The sequence below is a fragment of the Anarrhichthys ocellatus genome, unplaced genomic scaffold (genome assembly GCF_004355925.1).
Source record: "Anarrhichthys ocellatus isolate YVR2014 unplaced genomic scaffold, GSC_Weel_1.0 scaffold191, whole genome shotgun sequence".
Taxonomy (NCBI): domain Eukaryota; kingdom Metazoa; phylum Chordata; class Actinopteri; order Perciformes; family Anarhichadidae; genus Anarrhichthys; species Anarrhichthys ocellatus.
The window spans coordinates 120,961-139,706 of record NW_022280221.1 but is presented as its reverse complement, the minus strand read 5'-3'; the positions used below and the strand labels follow the sequence as shown (position 1 = coordinate 139,706).

At 41.2% G+C, this 18,746-nt stretch overlaps 1 protein-coding gene across 1 annotated transcript in view; it reads right to left on the bottom strand.

Moving 5' to 3' along the window:
- Positions 1-18,746, bottom strand: part of LOC116400698 (uncharacterized) — an 83,809-nt gene that overhangs the window by 58,845 nt on the left and 6,218 nt on the right. Inside the window, exon 3 of the mRNA XM_031878656.1 lies at positions 12,050-12,208. Coding sequence (XP_031734516.1) covers positions 12,050-12,208 — 159 coding nt within the window. The remainder of the gene's footprint in view (positions 1-12,049; positions 12,209-18,746) is intronic.

Here is an 18,746-nt window from a genome sequence, read left to right as displayed (position 1 = left end):
AGAGAGAGAGAGAGGGAGAGAGGGAGAGAGAGGTAGAGAGAGAGAGGTAGAGAGAGAGAGAGAGAGAGGTAGAGAGAGGGAGAGAGAGAGAGGGAGAGAGAGGTAGAGAGAGAGAGAGAGAGAGAGGGAGAGAGAGAGAGGGAGAGAGAGGTAGAGAGAGAGAGAGAGAGAGAAAGGGGGAGAGAGAGAGAGGTGACCACTGAGAAACGAAGAACTGCTTTCTCTTTACGTAGATGTGAGACAGAGGAGTCAACTTTACCAACGACCTGGATTCTGAGATTAGATTAATAAATGACCTGAAATCAAAGTGACAGATTAAAAGACTTGAAATGACTTGAAACCATAATTGCTGGTGTTTTTATATAAAACTGATTAAATGTCTCATTATTTTAGAACAAACGATGGTTTTGATAAAACCATCTCCAGCACAAACACATCATGCTTTCCCTCTTCATCTTTGAATTGCTTGCTTTTCATTTCTGCCATTCTCTCCATATTACGCTTTCAAATATTCCTTTTTTCATACTTGCCTTACTTTCCATAGTTATTTGCGGCTCTGGCAACTATTCTCGTTGGAGGAACTGTTCATTCAACACCGCTTGACACTTTCCTCTGCATTAGCATGTACTGTGTTGCTGAGGAAGTGTTGCCCTCCAGCTACACCACTCTGACAGCCAGAGGGCTATTTACATGCACCTCCTCATCCCAAAGACATTCCTTTGTGCTCAGATCCTACAAACGTCCTGACTTCAACGTGCGCTGAGAGCAGTTTCATGGTTCTGATGGTATATTAGGACAAACGATAACAAAAGAAAAGACATTGAAATGTGCATCCTGTCTAGACGTGGTGGAAGAGATCTATTCACCATTTAGACAGGCGAACGTTACATCACCTTCATCGTCTCTGAAGCTCATCATCGTCACATTGTTTTCCTTTGATGTTGGACCACTGTTTCTATGGTGCTGTGTGGGGCTCATTTTGAGGCCTAGTGAGTGTTTCTGTAAACTTAACTGTTTCTACGTGTTCTGGCCGTTCGTCCAAACCGTGACTTCATTTTACGTCACTGAAAACTGAGCTTTGGTAAAACTCCAGCCAGGGGGAACATCTTCTGTGCTCAGACGCCGTTATCTCCTTCGTGAGGCAACTCTTCATGCCTCGTCGGCATAAATACTTCACTTACTCATAAACATACTTATCTTTTTTAAAACTATGCTTGTGTGGACGGGATTCATTGAGACCGAGGGAAGGAAAGCGGTATATGCTCACGAAACAAGAGATCTCACCAGCAGTGACGCCAAATGCCCTCCTTCACTTCCTACCCCCCCCCCCCCCGACTTCCTGCACCCTTGCTCAGACCACACCCGTCCTCACATTGATCTCAACTACCACTGAGCTGCATCCACACAAATACGTCTCCGTTTAAAACCAAGGTTTGAAAACTAAATGGATCTCCGTCCACACGGCGCTTCAGCATCGTTTTCAACACGTCTGCGTCCATACTAGCACGCCTGAACAGTGACTATCACGTACACGGGGCGCGGGGTGCTGGTGTGAACAGGAAGTGGTTGCTTAGTTACAGAAAATGCTTGATACTTAAGATCTTCTTCTGTAAACTCAAACGGACAAATTTAGTAGAAAGTATATTTAAAAAATGCAGAATTTAACTGCAGAACAGCTGCTAGTGAAGACAACAAGGTCAACACCTGTAATCAGTTCTCCATGTTGAATGAATCTGGTAGACGATCGATAATCAAGGCTGACGTTTGTGTGTTGTATTCCGGAGAAGGGTCACTTGATATGTCGTGACCGCTAAAACCCAATCAAGTAGCGAACGCCGGCGTCTTCCTCGTCGTTTCCAAACCGTGTCCACACTACGAGGTAAACCTGGAGTCTCCAAACTCAGCCCGTCTTTCGGTGGCGTTTCTAAACTCCTTTGTTCTCGGTGCTCTAAAACTCCGGATCAGTGCGGACGCTCAGCGCTAAACGTAGCAAAAGATAAGCATTTTAAAATGGAAGCGTAGCAGCGTGGACTCATAGTCCGAGTTTCATGACTACATCTGGGATGGTTGTGCTGCTGTGGCAGTGACTACATGTGTCCACAGACAGACCGACCTCACAAGCTGAGAACAACACAAGTGTGGCTGTCGTAGCTGAAACATTATGAACAACACATTCCATTTCCCCCTTAACGCACGGCTGCTTTAAAGAATGGAAACATGCAAACAGCAGGTGTTTAGTGAGCTTTGTAGTATTCCCAGCCCCGCTCCCATAGAACTAAACTCTCTCAATGATCCAAGGATTACAGTCTCAGCTTTAAAACATGTTCTATAAAGAAACACAAATTCATGTTTTTTGAGCTTCCACAGACTCAGTTTAAACCTGTTTGACTTATTTCTACTCCAGATGTAAGAAGGGAGAACCGTGATTGGATGTCAGCCAGGTGAGCTCTCTGCAGAGTGAGAAGAGAGAAACATCACCTGCAGCCAGACGTTCGCTCCACAAATAGAAACTCGTCCTTGGATTTAAAACAGGAAGCGGAGCGGAGCGTTCACAAATACAAACACCCGTCACTGTCTCTGTGTCCTCCAGCTAGAAGTGTCACAGAGAGAGTTACCTGGTGGCTGAGTGCAGTAACACCTGCCCCCCACCCTCCCCCCCTGTTAGTGCAGGTAGCTCAGTCTATGGAGAGTGGAGGTAAATAGTGTCTGCTGCTGCACCCGGATGAGACGTCCTCTTGTTCAAACACAGAAGACGATGAGGAGGGAAAGACTTTCAGGCTCAGCACTTGATTAGGAGCCTTACGATGGATCGTATCGCAGCGCAGTCCATCCCTCCTCGTTCCCCTCTCCGGGCGGACACTAAGCTGTGAGGCACCGCACAACAAGACACGGAAATCAAAGCGAATATGCCGCCGCGACTCAGTAACAAGCAGAGAGTCTGCTGCTGGGGTTTGTTCTGCATTTCATTTGTGTCTTGAATAATTAAAGCCTCTCGGGGGAGAACTAGGAGGCAATTTATCGTGTCCTTCCTCAAAAGGACTGTTGTGTGTTTCTGCGGTTGAGGAATAAGCACAAAGAGAAGCAGATGGTTCATGTTGCTCTGTGAGTCGTCGTATCGGACGCTGAGGGGAAACTCTTCGACATTTATAAAGTGCTAAATAGTTTTTCCCAATATGTTTTGGAGCAAACGCTGTCGAGATCCAGTCCAGGTAAAAGTGATGTTCTTGTACCACAGAAACAGCTGTGGGGCGGGGGTCAGAATCCAGGACTTTGACAGTGGCGTGTTTCCAGCTGTTCCCAGCTCCACAGGCTTTTATGCAGAAACGTAACATTTATAAACATATTTCTCTCCTTCCAGCCTCTGTGGGTAAGGAGTGTCACTGTTACACTGTGAACCACGCCGAGCTCCAAATCCACTGAAAACAGCCTGAACATGAAGAACATCTGGAACCATCGATGCACAGATGATGCTGATGTGGGCTCACACAGAAACCAGTGGTGCGAGTCATGAATACGGTTTTGTCACAGAGCGTCTTCACATTACACGCTCACAACCTGCTGAGAGGAGCAGCAGGTTTACGGTTTGGATCCGGGACAGTTTGTGTCACCGAGCTGTCATTTATGGACACATCCTGGTGTCTCATGTTGAATCTGAGCCAATAACCGAGGCGGTTTGTAAATGTAAGAGTAAAACACATTGTTTATTATATGCCATATATATAAATACATTTCCTTCTGAAATGCAGAAGAGGAAAGGACGCAGAACTGTTTTGTTGCTTTCTATTCTGCATTTTGCCTTTTTGCAAAAAGATAATGGACGGAGAGGAAGAACTCAGTCCACAGAAGAGTGCTCAGGGGGAGGGGGGGGATGAGAGGGGAGATAAAGATAAAGAGTCTTCTTCAGGAGCCTCAGCAGTGTTCAGACACTGTCTCTGTTTACACAATATCTGGTCACTGCGACCACACACACTCACACACACACACACACACACACACACACACACACACACTCACACTCACACACACTCACACTCACACTCACACACACTCACACACACACACACACACACACACACACACACACACACTCACACTCACACACACACAGATTTAAAATGTTGGAGAGAGAGAGAGAGAGAGAGAGAGAAGTAATAACAGAGGGTCAAACGCTTCCTTTTTTCTGCAACGTGAGAAGTGCTGAGTGGCCATCTTTGTCACCAACTCATTAGCATTTAATTAGCAGGAGACAGAAGGAACAGAAACACAGCAGGAAGGTCTGCAGAGAGGAACAGGCCACAATCATGATCGTCCTTTAACGAAATGAAGAACATGATTCTTTGACCCATTATGTGAATGTTGTGGATATGACTTCACAAAGCGTTGTGTTATCGTGCAGCTCGATTGCATGTAAAGTCAAATGTTTGTCTTGCGGACGGACCTGAAAAAGTATTCATTCAGATTTTTAACAACATAACGTGGCTATATGGGAATGAATAGTAAGCATTCAACTAACAGTACACATGGAGCCTGTCTGAATATATTATATATTTTGTATCATGAATGTTGTATTTTTGTGTATTTTCATCATCCCAGTCGTAGTAAAGAGTAGAAGAAGACATTCAGTTCATCGTTATCCATATGATCTTTTTTATGGTGACGTTGACATTTAGAAGATAAAGATCCTTTCTTCCCTTTATTGCATTTCCATTTACTCAGGAATGTAATAGACATAAGTTCACTGAAACATGTATTCATATTCTTTGGCTTCTAACTCCTCAAAGGAGACCAGAAATATGCATCTATGAGCCTCATGGTGAGGAGCTATTCCTCATTAATTTACATCATTTATATATTATTATGGTTCATTTTAACCCGGCGAGCTGGCTGGCAATAATGATGCATTATATCACATGGATGCTCGTTCATTCGGAGAAGTGTTTCATAACAAAGTAGCAGACTTGTATTTCATGTTGTTCATTTCTATTGTGTGTGAGTGTAGTAGTTCTATTCCTCTCTCCGTGTTTCCTGTGAATTACCTCCCGACAGCCCGTTTACCAAATTATGCCGTTTCAACTTCATGTTTTACCCCAAATGCAGAAACGTCGTCTTGTATTTATGCAAAGAGGTTGTAAAGCGTGTGGAGCCGTCGCCGCTGTGTGTTTGTGTTGTAGATTCAACCTGAGACACAACCGATAAAACTCCTTTCATGGAGGCAGAAGGAGCTCTGCAGACGGATGTTACTCCCCTGGAGGCGGTGTGTGTGTGTGTGTGTGTGTGTGTGTGTGGCGTCACAAACAAAGTGGACTAACAGCTTTTCTTGTCACTTCCCACCTCTGAGCTTCATGCATTTGACATTCTTTGATACGAGTGTGGAGGTCTGGACTCTGGGGGGGGCCGCAGGTGGGTCGACATGTTCGTCGAGAGGAGACCTAATGGAGACTAAAAGCAACACGTTGCTTAATTTAAAAGCAACACGTTGCTGCGTCCGGGGGGGTTGTGATCACAGCGCTGCAATCCTCTGGTGGCTGCTGTCCTTTCAGAGGCAAACACATCGTCCAGTGTGTACAAGAGTGTTTTTAAAAGGTGCATAAAGGTCCACTTTGGAGCGCTACCACTGATAGCATGACATCATGGGTCAAATGAAGAGCTGCGATGTGGCCAGAAAACTGTTTCCTTAAGAATTCAGTGTTGAGGGGTCACAAGAGTCTTTGTATGTTTCAGAGTTTCTCATGAAATCTGGATCCGTTTCTCAGTCGGATAGTTTAGCCTCGCTGGCTCGAGGGAAGGCAGCGTCTTTAGTCCCCGACTAACATATACGTTAATTGAATGGTCATATACATACAGGTATAAACATAACATTTGACCTCAATGCACCATGTTGGAGCCGGGGACGAACCAACAACCTTCTGGTTAAAGCCAACCAACAGCCACTGCTGGACGGCCTCGGTTCAGACATTCTTGTTTTATTGTCTCGATTTCTTGAAACATATAAAAGATTTAGAGTTCTGATACATTTCGTATCGCTCCAACAATATGATGAACTTTGTGTTGTTTCCCCTTCACATTCATCCTCTGTGTTGTCCCAGTTTCTGATTGGTTGGTTCAATCACATGTCAGGTGCTGCTTTAATCCCACACAGTGAAACATTCATATCACAGACAAAGCCTGCAGTCGTAGTTTGAGAGTCATTTAGCAGAGATAATAAAGTCGAGCTGTAGGGTGTTTGTAAAAAAAAGTCGGTGCTTTTCTCAAAAGGCAAAAAATCCTTCAGAATAAAGCTCCGGGGCAACGAAGGGTTTGTTTACTTCTCATTCCTCTGGTGGGTCGCTTCTCTCTGCTTCTTCTCTTGGCATCCTTTCTTTACCTTCTAATTCATTTGTTCTTCTAATGTTTCTGACCTTTTAGTTTGAGCTGGAGGCTTTAAAGGCTCAGAGGTCGCACTGAGGGGGGAAAATAAACCCATGAAATTCAAATTCAGTTTTTCCACCAAAATGAGACATTTGCCTTTTCAAATGAAAACAGACATCTTCACTTACAAAGTGACTTGTGCCCAGAATTTGAAATTTTTTTATCCGAGCTCATTTTTTAAGGATTAATGTTCCAGCCGCTCGGTGGTGACACAAGCTCTTCTGTCGTTGGGAGATATTTACTGATGAACGTGAGCTAATGACTCCTTCAGAGTGACTGATAGCGCAGGTGTAAATCAGTCACGGAGGTCTTCAGCACAGCTGAAGGACACTGACGCGTCACTACAGTATTTATGCACTTGACTTGATGTTTAATCCTCGCCGGAGTAGAAAGTCACCTGATGATTTATTTCATGCTCTTTTGATTTTCAAATCGCTGTATTAGCGCCGTGCAGTACGGCGGCGGTAAGCTAACCCATCAACGTTTCCTCATACAATGGTTCCTATGATATCTGACCAAAAGTTATCCTCATTTTTTGTGGGTTTTCCTACAAGAGCCTGCAACACGTGTCAACTCCCGCTCGTTATGTGCATACGGTATTTTCAAAATAAACTCCCGTCTTCACAGGAAACATCTTTGTTAGCTTTTAGGTAAAAAAATGACTTAGTTAGGTTTAGAAAAAGATCTTAAAATACTTCGTTAAGTTAAGGAAAAGATCTTAAAATACTTCGTTAAGTTTAGGAAAAGATCTTAAAATACTTCGTTAAGTTAAGGAAAATATCTTAAAATTCTTTGTTAAATTAAGGAAAATATCTTAAAATACTTCGTTAAGTTAAGGAAAATATCTTAAAATACTTTGTTAAATTAAGGAAAATATCTTAAAATACTTTTTGAAGTTAAGGAAAAGATCTTAAAATACTTCGTTAAGTTTAGGAAAAGATCTTAAAATACTTCGTTAAATTAAGGAAAATATCTTAAAATACTTTTTGAAGTTAAGGAAAAGATCTTAAAATACTTCGTTAAGTTTAGAAAAAGATCTTAAAATACTTTGTTAAGTTAAGGAAAAGATCTTAAAATACTTCGTTAAGTTAAGGAAAATATCTTAAAATACTTTGTTAAATTAAGGAAATATCTTAAAATACTTTTTTAAGTTAAGGAAAATATCTTAAAATACTTTTTTAAATTAAGGAAAATATCTTAAAATACTTTTTTAAGTTAAGGAAAATATCTTGAAATACTTTGTTAAATTAAGGAAAATATCTTAAAATACTTTTTTAAGTTAAGGAAAAGATCTTAAAATACTTCGTTAAGTTAAGGAAAATATCTTAAAATACTTTGTTAAATTCAGGAAAAGATCTTAAAATACTTAGTTAAGTTAAGGAAAAGATCTAAAAATACTTCGTTAAGTTAAGGAAAAGATCTTAAAATACTTTTTTAAGTTAAGGAAAAGATCTTAAAATACTTCGTTAAGTTTAGGAAAAGATCTTAAAATACTTCGTTAGGTTTAGAAAAAGATCTTAAAATACTTAGTTAAGTTAAGGAAAAGATCTTAAAATACTTCGTTAAGTTAAGGAAAATATCTTAAAATACTTTGTTAAATTAAGGAAAATATCTTAAAATACTTTTTTAAGTTAAGGAAAAGATCTTAAAATACTTCGTTAAGTTAAGGAAAATATCTTAAAATACTTTGTTAAATTCAGGAAAAGATCTTAAAATACTTAGTTAAGTTAAGGAAAAGATCTWAAAATACTTYGTTAAGTTAAGGAAAAGATCTTAAAATACTTTTTTAAGTTAAGGAAAAGATCTTAAAATACTTCGTTAAGTTTAGGAAAAGATCTTAAAATACTTCGTTAGGTTTAGAAAAAGATCTTAAAATACTTCGTTAAATTTAGGAAAAGATCTTAAAATACTTCGTTAAGTTAAGGAAAAGATCTTAAAATACTTTTTTAAGTTAAGGAAAAGATCTTAAAATACTTCGTTAAGTTTAGGAAAAGATCTTAAAATACTTCGTTAACTTAAGGAAAAGATCGTAAATACTTCGTTAAGTTTAGGAAAAGATCTTAAAATACTTCGTTAAGTTAAGGAAAAGATCGTAAATACTTCGTTAAGTTAAGGAAAAGATCGTAAATACTTCGTTAAGTTAAGGAAAAGATCGTAAATACTTCGTTAAGTTAAGGAAAATATCTTAAATATACTTCGTTAAGTTAAGGAAAAGATCGTAAATACTTCGTTAAGTTAAGGAAAAGATCGTAAATACTTCGTTAAGTTAAGGAAAAGATCGTAAATACTTCGTTAGGTTTAGAAAAAGATCTTAAAATACTTCGTTAGGTTTAGGCAACAAACCCACACTGTCTTTTCGTTTCACATGAGGACCGAACAGCCGTCGTCTGGAGGAAAGATCGCGGTTCGTTGACTCTTCCACCTCTGTGGTCTTTATACTTCCTCATTCATGATTACACGGATAACATACAAAATCCTTTTGTGGGACATCTATGAATTACGGCGCATTACCATTTTTGCAATTGCTACGACTGCTGGATGAGACCAGCCTGAACCAATGGGACACACACACAGCTTCCATTCACATGATGGGTACCCGAGAAAGTAATCTATTGGTGTCACTTTAAGGGTACTGGTTTTAATACTGGTGTCATCTTATCTTATCTTATCTTTTCTAACTGTAGATTCTTAGTTTCGTTGAAATTGAGATAAGTTTGGACTTTCAGACCCGACTTAATCGATGACAAACTTTTCATCTTTGTGTCACTGAACACTTTGAATCTACTTTGAGTCTGCGGTTTCTCTGCAGTGGCAACTTGTCCGGATGCTTCCTGACACCACAGACTAACTGCTGTTTGTTTCTCTTCTGGCATCAGCTTCTCTGAACACTAATTGCCTTTTGGGAATTATTGACCTGTGAGCCGGCGTGGCAGCTCGGCCGGAGACCGACAACAATAACACAAGAGTTGCTCTAATTACAGTCACCGCCTGATCTCATGTGGGTCGCTTCTCAGCATGACGGAGATTAATCTGCTTGTTAGACTTATGTGATTGATAATTACAGCCGAGTCATTCTTGCTTTTGTGATTTGATTGCTGCTCGTGTGAAGTGCTGGTTCATAATTACTCGGCTTTTGTTTTTGAAGAACAACGACGAGGTCCCCGAAACACTTCACATTTTCTACCAAATGGTTTTGTAACTAGGATCCACAGGTTCGCTCCTTTGTTGCAAGAATGCAGTTAGTGTCTTTGGCTGTTTTTGAACTTTGTTCAGGTATACAGGTGTTGTTCCTATGTCGGGTGAATAGAGAGATTGTTGGGTGTCCCCTCTGATATAATTGGAGTGCAGTTTGTGTACCAATGCCCTCCAAACGTGCCTCTAAGGATTCAAACCATCATCTGCAGGACAAACTGTACCAGCATTTGCCTGCTGGCAGTATCCACCATCACCTGAGTCCTCGGATGATAGAAACACTTCCACACAGTCCTTTTCATTTCACAGCTACTGAATAGTGAACCTTGAAAATTTGTTTACAGCTGAGCGTGTCAGAGTTGAACAGAATTAATTTTCCATCGACTGGAGAGAGAAATGCAGCTGAAAGGAAACATTCACGTTCCTGAATTCAAACAAACAGACATTCTGACTTCTGATTGGTCTCAAAAAACAATACATTTTTACCTCAATTTTTCTGTTTGAAAAATTGAAAAAAAAGATGTCAAACCAACAACCTTCATGTAAAATATCTACTTCATTTAGTGAGTTATTACGTTATTAGGTTATTACATTACATGTCCATACAAAACCGCCTTGAGAAAACTATCGATTTAAAAAGATTATTAAAGACAAACCACCGCCCCAAAATACTCTCAGGATCACCAAATGTGGATTAATCCGCTGCTAAAAGTAGTTCTTCTGTTTGTTTTATAAAACAGTGACCAGTTAATATTTACATCTTCTCTAAGAACCAATGGGCTTGGAGCCGAGAGCCACAGGAACAACTTAAAGTATTTATTTAGGGGATTAGTTGACATTAAGAAATACAAAAATTAGCCTTTTCTTCAAACTTGTGTATGAAATGTTTACATTTTGACTGCTTCATGAATAGATTGTGAGACTGGAATCTCTATGTTCCTCCGTGCAGCTGATTTCAGTCAGAGTGTGACTTCTGTTATTTTCATATAACTCCACTCATCAGGCATGAAATAAAGAGTGTGTTTCCCTGTGTGTGTGTGTGTGTGTGTGTGTGTGCGTGTGTGTGTGTGTGTGTGTGGAGCAGTCAGCTGTTATTAATAGAGGAGTAGACGGTCGGCCATTATACATCACTAGGACACCCGGTTGCCATGGTAGCTTGCATGTAAGTGCCCCCCGCCTGATGAAAGCAACAGGGATTTGAACTCGTGGCCATCAGGGCTGAGGGATGAACAGGGAAAAGAAACCTTATCTGCTGTGAAGACAGCTGAAATTTTACTTTCAATGTTAAGTCCCTGTTTTTATTAGAGCTAATCTTCCCCTGCGGAGCACAACGAGGACGTAAGTAAGAGGTGCTGATAGCAGAGTGGAGCTCGGGCCTCGCCATTAATCACGAAGGGAAGTCACGGAGACGCTCCCTGATCCAGTATTCTTTCGAGTGCATTTGCGCTTACAAGTGATTCAACCCGGGATGGAAAAAAAACCGAGGAGGGAAGAAGAAGAAGAAGAAGAAGAAGAAGAAAAGGAAACGAGGAGTGAGCGAGCGGCGGCAACAAAGGGAAGCCTCGAGGGGCTTGTAAAGAGACAAACAAAGCAAAGAGACAGTGTGAGAGGAATCAAGATGGCAAACAGAGACAGCAGTAGGAGGTGAGAAGACACAACAAAAGTACAAGGAAACACAAGGGGACAGCAATACAAAAACAACAAAACCGAGGAGTAACGAGTGAGGGAGGAGCAGAGGAAGAGTGCGTTTGTATTTGCTAACACGTTCCAACAGGAGAGTGAGAGGGTGATTAATATGAGCAATGTGCTTATGTGTGTTTTCACTCATGGAGAAAATAGGATTCTGGGTAAATAATGACATTTCTACCAGGAGCTTTGCCGTAATATTTGCATCCAGATAAGTTTTTCCTTTGCCCCAACTGGCGGCTGCATCCAACTATTTTCATAACATTTGGAAACCGCCAACCAGAGCCATTTCCTGGCAGTGATTGGCCAGCTGTGTGGAGGTGAGAAACTAGACTCTTCTCTCAGTTTTGGTGGTAACTATGGAGTTCAACCATATGACCATTTTTCAAGAGATTGTGTCAAAGTGTGCTATGTTTTCGCCATATGTGCAATTATTGTGTCTCAATCCTCTGTATGAGGAGTCCTAATCAAGTCCCAAGTCAGGTTTTAAGGTCAAGACCAACAACTCCTAATCAAGTTCCAAGTCCAGACCATCTAGTTACAATACAGTTTTAAGTCCAGACCAACAAGTTTCAAGGAGCTCCAATCAATCTCCAAGTCCAGACCAACAAGTCCCTTCAAGTTCCAAATAGAGACCAACAACTTCTAAGTCAAGACCAACATGTTCCAAGTCCAGACTAACAAGTTCCATGTCCAGACCAGCAGGCCCCACTCAAGATCTAAGTCGTGGCCAATGAGGTCCAATCAAGTACCAAGTACTCACCCATCCGGACAGCAGAGAGGATGTTGGCCCGGCTGAAGGAGAGCGGTGCCATGGTCAGCAGCAGGACGGCGACGTAAATCGACAGCAGCAGTGCTGGCAGAGCCGGCATCTTCCACTGCTCCTCATGGAGAATGGTCTGCTGGCTGCCTGTACCGCCACCTGCAGGACATTACTTCTACAATCAAAAGCATATAATAGACAGCATATCATCATATCCTGCATTTCAGATGTTCAGTCCTGGTTTTAACACATTTTAACGGTCATTTATTACAACCTCAGCCTGTAACAAAAAAAAACATTCAGGAATTCAAACCTCACCGCTGACAGTCAACATGCAGCTGCTCCAAAAACACACAAGGCGGCAACTTGCATTCTCTCTAGTGTCCACCAGGGGGCGACTCCTCTGGTTGTATAGAAGTCTATGAGAAAATGACTCTACTTCTCTCTTGATTTATTACCTCAGTAAACATTGTAAACATGAGTTCCAAATACGTTAACTTCTGTTCATTGGTTGCAAAAAACACCAACATGGCGACGGCCAAATCGGCGAACTCGAGGCTTCAAAACATCTGTCCACAAACCAATGAGAGACGTCACCACGACTACGTCCTCTTCTTATCTACAGTCTGTGCACAACTTGCAACAAGTCAGTGATTTCAGTGCTTTCATCAGTGCAGCAGAGCACGAGTTCATGTTGGCTAATAGCATTCATGACCTGTAATTACATTTCATACACAAATATGTGGAAGAAGTGACAAGCGTCATAGCAACGCCAGCCAACGACATCATCACTACAGTGACTGCAGTCAAAGTGACCAAGCGGAGAACCTCCCAAAAATATGAGTATGTGACGTATGAATCCTTGAATCTCTTATTAAATCAGAAGCTGTTAAAACATTACAATGTGAACGAGAGCCGGACTGAACGGAGGTTCAACCAACAGAGACTCTGCAGAGTAACAACGTTGGCTGTGATCAACTATTTTGACGACAAAGAAGAAGAGATTTAGCAGTTTGTTTTCTCTCTGTTGTTCAGGTGTTTCAGGATTAGTGTGGATGAAGTCTGAGAGGGAAAGCAAGGGAGGCTGAGAAGAGAACGAGGAGATTAGAGACAAAGGAAAGAGGGAAGCAAAATGTGGAAAAACATAAGAAAGGGAGGGGAGAGAAAATGTGAGCGAAGACGGGAGACGGAGAAGGACGAGAGAGCCAGACAGAAAGAAAAGAGATGGAGAGACTCTCACATGTTGCAGAGGGAGAGAGATTTAAAATGGCTGAGTGAGGGAGCATGACGAAACGAGTCCACATCTTCAAAGTAGATTAGAGAGACTGAAGCGAGATTTTTTCATTAGCCCATGTGTATGTGTGTGTGTGTGTGTGTGTGTGTGTGTGTGTGTGTATGTGTGTGTTTTGCATGTTTCCCAGAACACGAGTGTTCAACGATCAGCATCCAACCCTGCTCAATCCCATCATGCAACTGCTTCAACTCTCCATATCTGCACAGTTGAGTTACGTTCCTCTAACCCCCCCCCCCCCCCCCCCCCCACGTTCTGGATTTGTTTAACCTGTCCCTCGCTAAATGTTTATCACCAATGAGGCGTCCTGCATGAATTCAAACGAGAAAGCCCAAATGGAATTTAAATTGTCTGGAGTCAATCGGAACGAGCTCGATAGCAGAGAGATGGAGAGTGGAAGATAAAGGCCTCCAATGAACGAGGGACGGGGGGAGATACAGATGATGAAGATAATGATAATGATGATGTAGCTGTTTTTAACAAACTGAATGTTTTGTCTTCCCAGAGTTGGTTGAAAACAAAACTCTCTCCTTGTCGTACAAAACTGTGTGAGAGAGGAAGAAATGATTTCATTACTCGTGGACGAAAGGGGAAAGTAGCTTCAAAATGAACCTTCAAAACAACTTGCCGTTTGCCAACAGAGTGACTGAATGAAGAGAGAGAAAGTCAACTGAGGCAGAAGGAGACTGAAAGAGAAGCAACGAAAACAGCAAAGTGATAAAAAAAGAAAGAATATGAAAGCAACGATCTGAGTGACAGAAAACTGGACAGAAAGAGACGTGATGGTGAGCTGAGACAGGAAATGAGAAACGGCTACAGGCAGAAATAAACAAATGATGACAACAATTAATTAGGGTCTTTCCTGCAGGAAGTGCGAGCTAACGGAGCCGGCGGGGCCCCGCTGATACACCGGCCGCCACCAGCGGCTCACTGTGGCGGCTCCGCGGCTAATCGCAGACTCGACTCCATCAACTGCTTTCAATCCCAACTCTTCATTTATTATTATTTATTTTTTTACATCAGAGGCATTGAGATGACACTCATTCGCTGCAACTCACAGCGAGCAGGAGGCTTTGAGTCCCGCTTCATCAGTCTGACAAGTGAAGACGGAGACTACAGAGCAAACAAACACTGCTGAGGACGTGTGAGACGACGTGTGTGTGATGAAGAGCGTGAAGAGAAGAAGACTGAGTGCTGTTTGTTGGTGCAGAAACACAACAACAAAGCAGAGATCCCTTGAGTCGTAATGGGGGTTTGTTAAAACTCGCCCAGTCAGGCAAATGGGTCAGAAATCTGAGTCTGGTGGGTGTGAAGAAAGCAAGATAATGGCTTCATCTGTCTGACGTTTTTTTAATGCATCCCTAGCTCTATTCAAAGTCACAAGACTCCATTGACAAAGACAGACATTTGACCTCACAGAGCATGGGACTCTACATAACCAGTCCAGTATCTTGGCAGTTTGTGGAAATGTCACGAAATGCAATCAATTGGTTTCATGTTCAAAACCGCAAATTGTTTTTTTGTGTAGCTCAGCACGAAAATAATACTAATGGAAAGTCAATTAGGACTCTTTTTTGCAATTTCCACGCAAAAATAATGCGCGGGAATAATATTATTATTATTGTTATCCACTTAATCATGAATGAGGAAGTATACAGAGTGAAAAAAGAAGCATTCTGAATGTTCCTTGATGTTGATGAATCGTTTTTATGGAGAACTGTTAAAAAATAGAAGCTTAAGTTGTGTGGGCAAATTACTTTTTAAATTAACTTAACATTGCAGTTAAGATGAACTATTCCTAAAAAGTAACCTGGCTGCCTTAAAAAGATAAGTTAATTCAACAAGATGCTTAGTTGAGCCAACTTGTATTATGATGTTTGCATAACTAAAATGTATAAATTGATTCAACTTTAATCAACTTTTATTTTCATGTTTGTACAACTCAAGAAATCAACTAAAGTTTGTTGGTTTAACTAGTTATTGTATGTTGCTTTAACTAGGATTAAGGTTTATTCAACTTGAAATGTCGTGTTGGTATCACTAAAAAACTTGTTGATTAAACTTAAAGTATAAAGTTGATGGAACTTTGTTACCTCAACTATTTATTCTAAGTTAAAGGAACTAAAGCTCTTAGCTTTGTCTAACTTAACATTTTAAGGCAGCCAGGTTACAAATGATTTAAAGTTGAACAAGCTTGTTCATTTTGTAGGATGGTTCCAACAGACCACGATCTTTCAGCGAGGAGACCGATGTTCGTTCCCTGTGTGAAAAAAAAGAAGTCAATGTTGTCACGTAACTTGCGTAATTTAGTAACGGCACTTCCGCAGTTATTTTAACACAAATGACGACCTTTTTTAAAAACATAACTAAGTAGTTTTGTTGCCTAAGTGACTGTATTCATGTAACGAGCAGAAACGAACATGTGTTGCTGGATTTTGTAGGAAAACGCATGAAAAGAGAGCTGTCATTTCAGCTAAAAATGAGAAGCTGCTTTTGTCTTCTTCTTGAAATCTGGGCTTAAAAAATGACTTCGATTCAGACGTATCTCTGCACCGTAAACTGTGCTACTTCAGTTGTGTTGATGGGTTAATGTCTGTGCGTTTGGTGTGTGAAGACACCAGTTTATCAAATACTTCATGGAGATGAGGGAGGTGAAGTGTTGCATGGATGAAAGCAGCAGTTTGCTTCCTACCAACACATGAAACGGTTAAATGATAAAAAAGTGAAACATCAGAGTTGGTTTGGAGCATCACTGCGCTACATAAACACCACACACTTTGTGCTGTTGGCTCCCACTGTTCTACCAGTCAACAGAAAATCCCTGAAGAAGAAAACGGCTTTAGAGATTTAGCTCAGCCTGACAAAAAGCATCTCCAGCCTTTCAAACCCGAACTGAAGCCGCTTTCGGTCAACATGAATACATCTCTCAACACAAAAGGTTAGAAAACACGCCTTTTAATCTTCGAAAACCCCAAACTCTCCCGCCCCCGTCTGCAGCGTCGCCATCACAGTGGTGCCTTAAAGGTCACGTCGTAAATTTGACTTTCCTGCTGCACGCCTGACCTGCTTTTAGCTCTCCTCATTCAGATAAAAGCATCACAGCTGGCTGTGAAAGGGAGAAAAAGGAAAAGGCCCCCACCCAACAACAGAGGATAAAGCACTCTGTCTGTTGGGTAATGGCCCTTAATGCTCACCTAAATATAGGATATTAGCTTTCTCTCCCTTCAGGGGATAAGGAGATTTTGTTTTGCAGCGGCAGCATCATGAATTGCAGAGTGTTGCTGACTCAAGCCACTATAATGACTTGCTAATCCGCTCATTACAGCCGCGACACGCGACACGCGACACATTTCTGCCTCCGAAAACCGCAGGCGGGGAGGAGGGGGGGGTAGAGGTTCGATTCCCGGTCTGCTTTGGAAGAAATAACATTTAAATAACGGTGCCCTGCAGTCAAGACGACAGGAAACAAATACGGCATGAAACCAGAGGGAAGATTGAATCCGACAATAACTTTTCATCTGAATGTTTTCATTTGATCAACTGAGAACATGTTGCGGATTCACAACTAAAGCTTCAGCGCTTTCTTTGGCCCAAAGCTGAACGTCCACCAAAATAATGAAATAAGTTCACTGATTAATTTATCACATATGCTGCTGATAAACAACAGAACCTGTAATGGACTTCCCGGGTAAAGGTGATCTTAAACGGATCTATTCAGATATTTATAAAGATTTTGAAACTTTGCACTGAATTTTCTGAGCCCGTTTTCATTCAAATTCAAACTCAAGTTCAAATTGTCTGTTTTTTTGTGTTGCTCAGGGTGAAAATAATGCCGATAAAACAAGACTCAAAAGAGAAGTGACTGGTTGAGCTTGTATGCAAACGTCTCCTCAACAGGACGCAGACAGAGACGGAGGAGACAAACAGGAATGTGTGAGGGAAGTGCAGCAGTGCAGGAAAACAAGAAGTAAGAAGCAGACGGGGGTGGATGGGAATGAGAACAACGAAGGGTTCAGTTTCCTGCCTTGTGCCGGTATTTACCCATTTTTTATAGAAAGCTTATCGCTCAGCGGCAGAAGAAACGCAGAGGAATCTGTCTTGGTGGCACCGGCGCTTAGACACTTATCGACAACCTAAAGAGTTTCACGGCACATTATTCATCAGATAAGTTGGAAATAGCAGTGGGAGGTATCGACGGAGGAGAGAGAAAAAAACAAGGGAAGAGAGGGGAACAATTTTCTCAGATGTTAAACTGAAAGCTTTACCACCGTTAGTTATTTTGTCTCTAAGTTTTTATCCATTTAAACGGCCCTCTGTAGCCTCATACAGACAGGAACAACTCCTCTGTAATCTATCTCATTGCTTTTATGTCTTTATAAACATGCACACTCAGCAGGACGAAGACAACAGTGCAGCAGAGCTGAAGGGAGGTGAAGACACTGGGAGGTGACTTCACCCTGTTTACATCTTCATCATTGTGAATCTTTGGCGATCGGATCACAAGTGGACAGATCTAAATACAAGTGTAACCAATCACTGCTGGAGACCCAGTAAATCAGCACTATATATATATATATATATTTTGGCCTGCTGATATCTTGATATAAATCTGTGTGTCGTCTGCATAATGACGATAAGATGTTTAGTTGTTTTTCATAACCTTCTTACTTGAATATGATCAAGTATAATAGTGGTGTGACACAATATCCTGTCTGAAATAAAGGTGATCTTTGTGATAAAAGTTGCATAATGAATGTCATATTTTATATTTGTCGAGAGAAGAAGAAAAAGAGCTTTCAAATGTCAAGGGCACTCGTTTCACCTCAGCAGGAGATAAATGCTGACTTGACATTTGTTCTCAAAGTGAAACTCATTCTGTCCAACATCATATCCAGTAATCTGCAGTCGTCACCGGGAGTCGAACACAGCGAGGAGACTCTGAAACACACTGTGAATCACTTCATAAGTCAAGTGGAATAAACGAGATAAACCTGCTGACATTCCTGAGATCTTTGACTGAGACAAACAAACTGTTCAATCACCAACACACTAAATACCTCTCAGTTTCAATCTTTACTTCATTTTCTTTAAAGATTCGTCCCATTGAGGGAACCTGATGGCCTGACAGTGTGTCACATCATATTTTGAACCACGTTGTCATTGAAACTACATTTTGTGTGTTTTAACGGCTGCTTTCCATCCAGCAATCAGATATTATATGTTTTTGTTGTGCGTCATTTATTCGGTATCTTTGAAAACTGATTTAACCAAATTTGAAACAAGACAACTAATAGAAGAGACATGAGGATAGTTAAATTACAATCATTCTACGCGTGATGTTTTTGTTCATTTGTTGCAGAGGATACAGGATGAGGCTGAAGGACGAGGACAGAGGAGGCTGAAGGA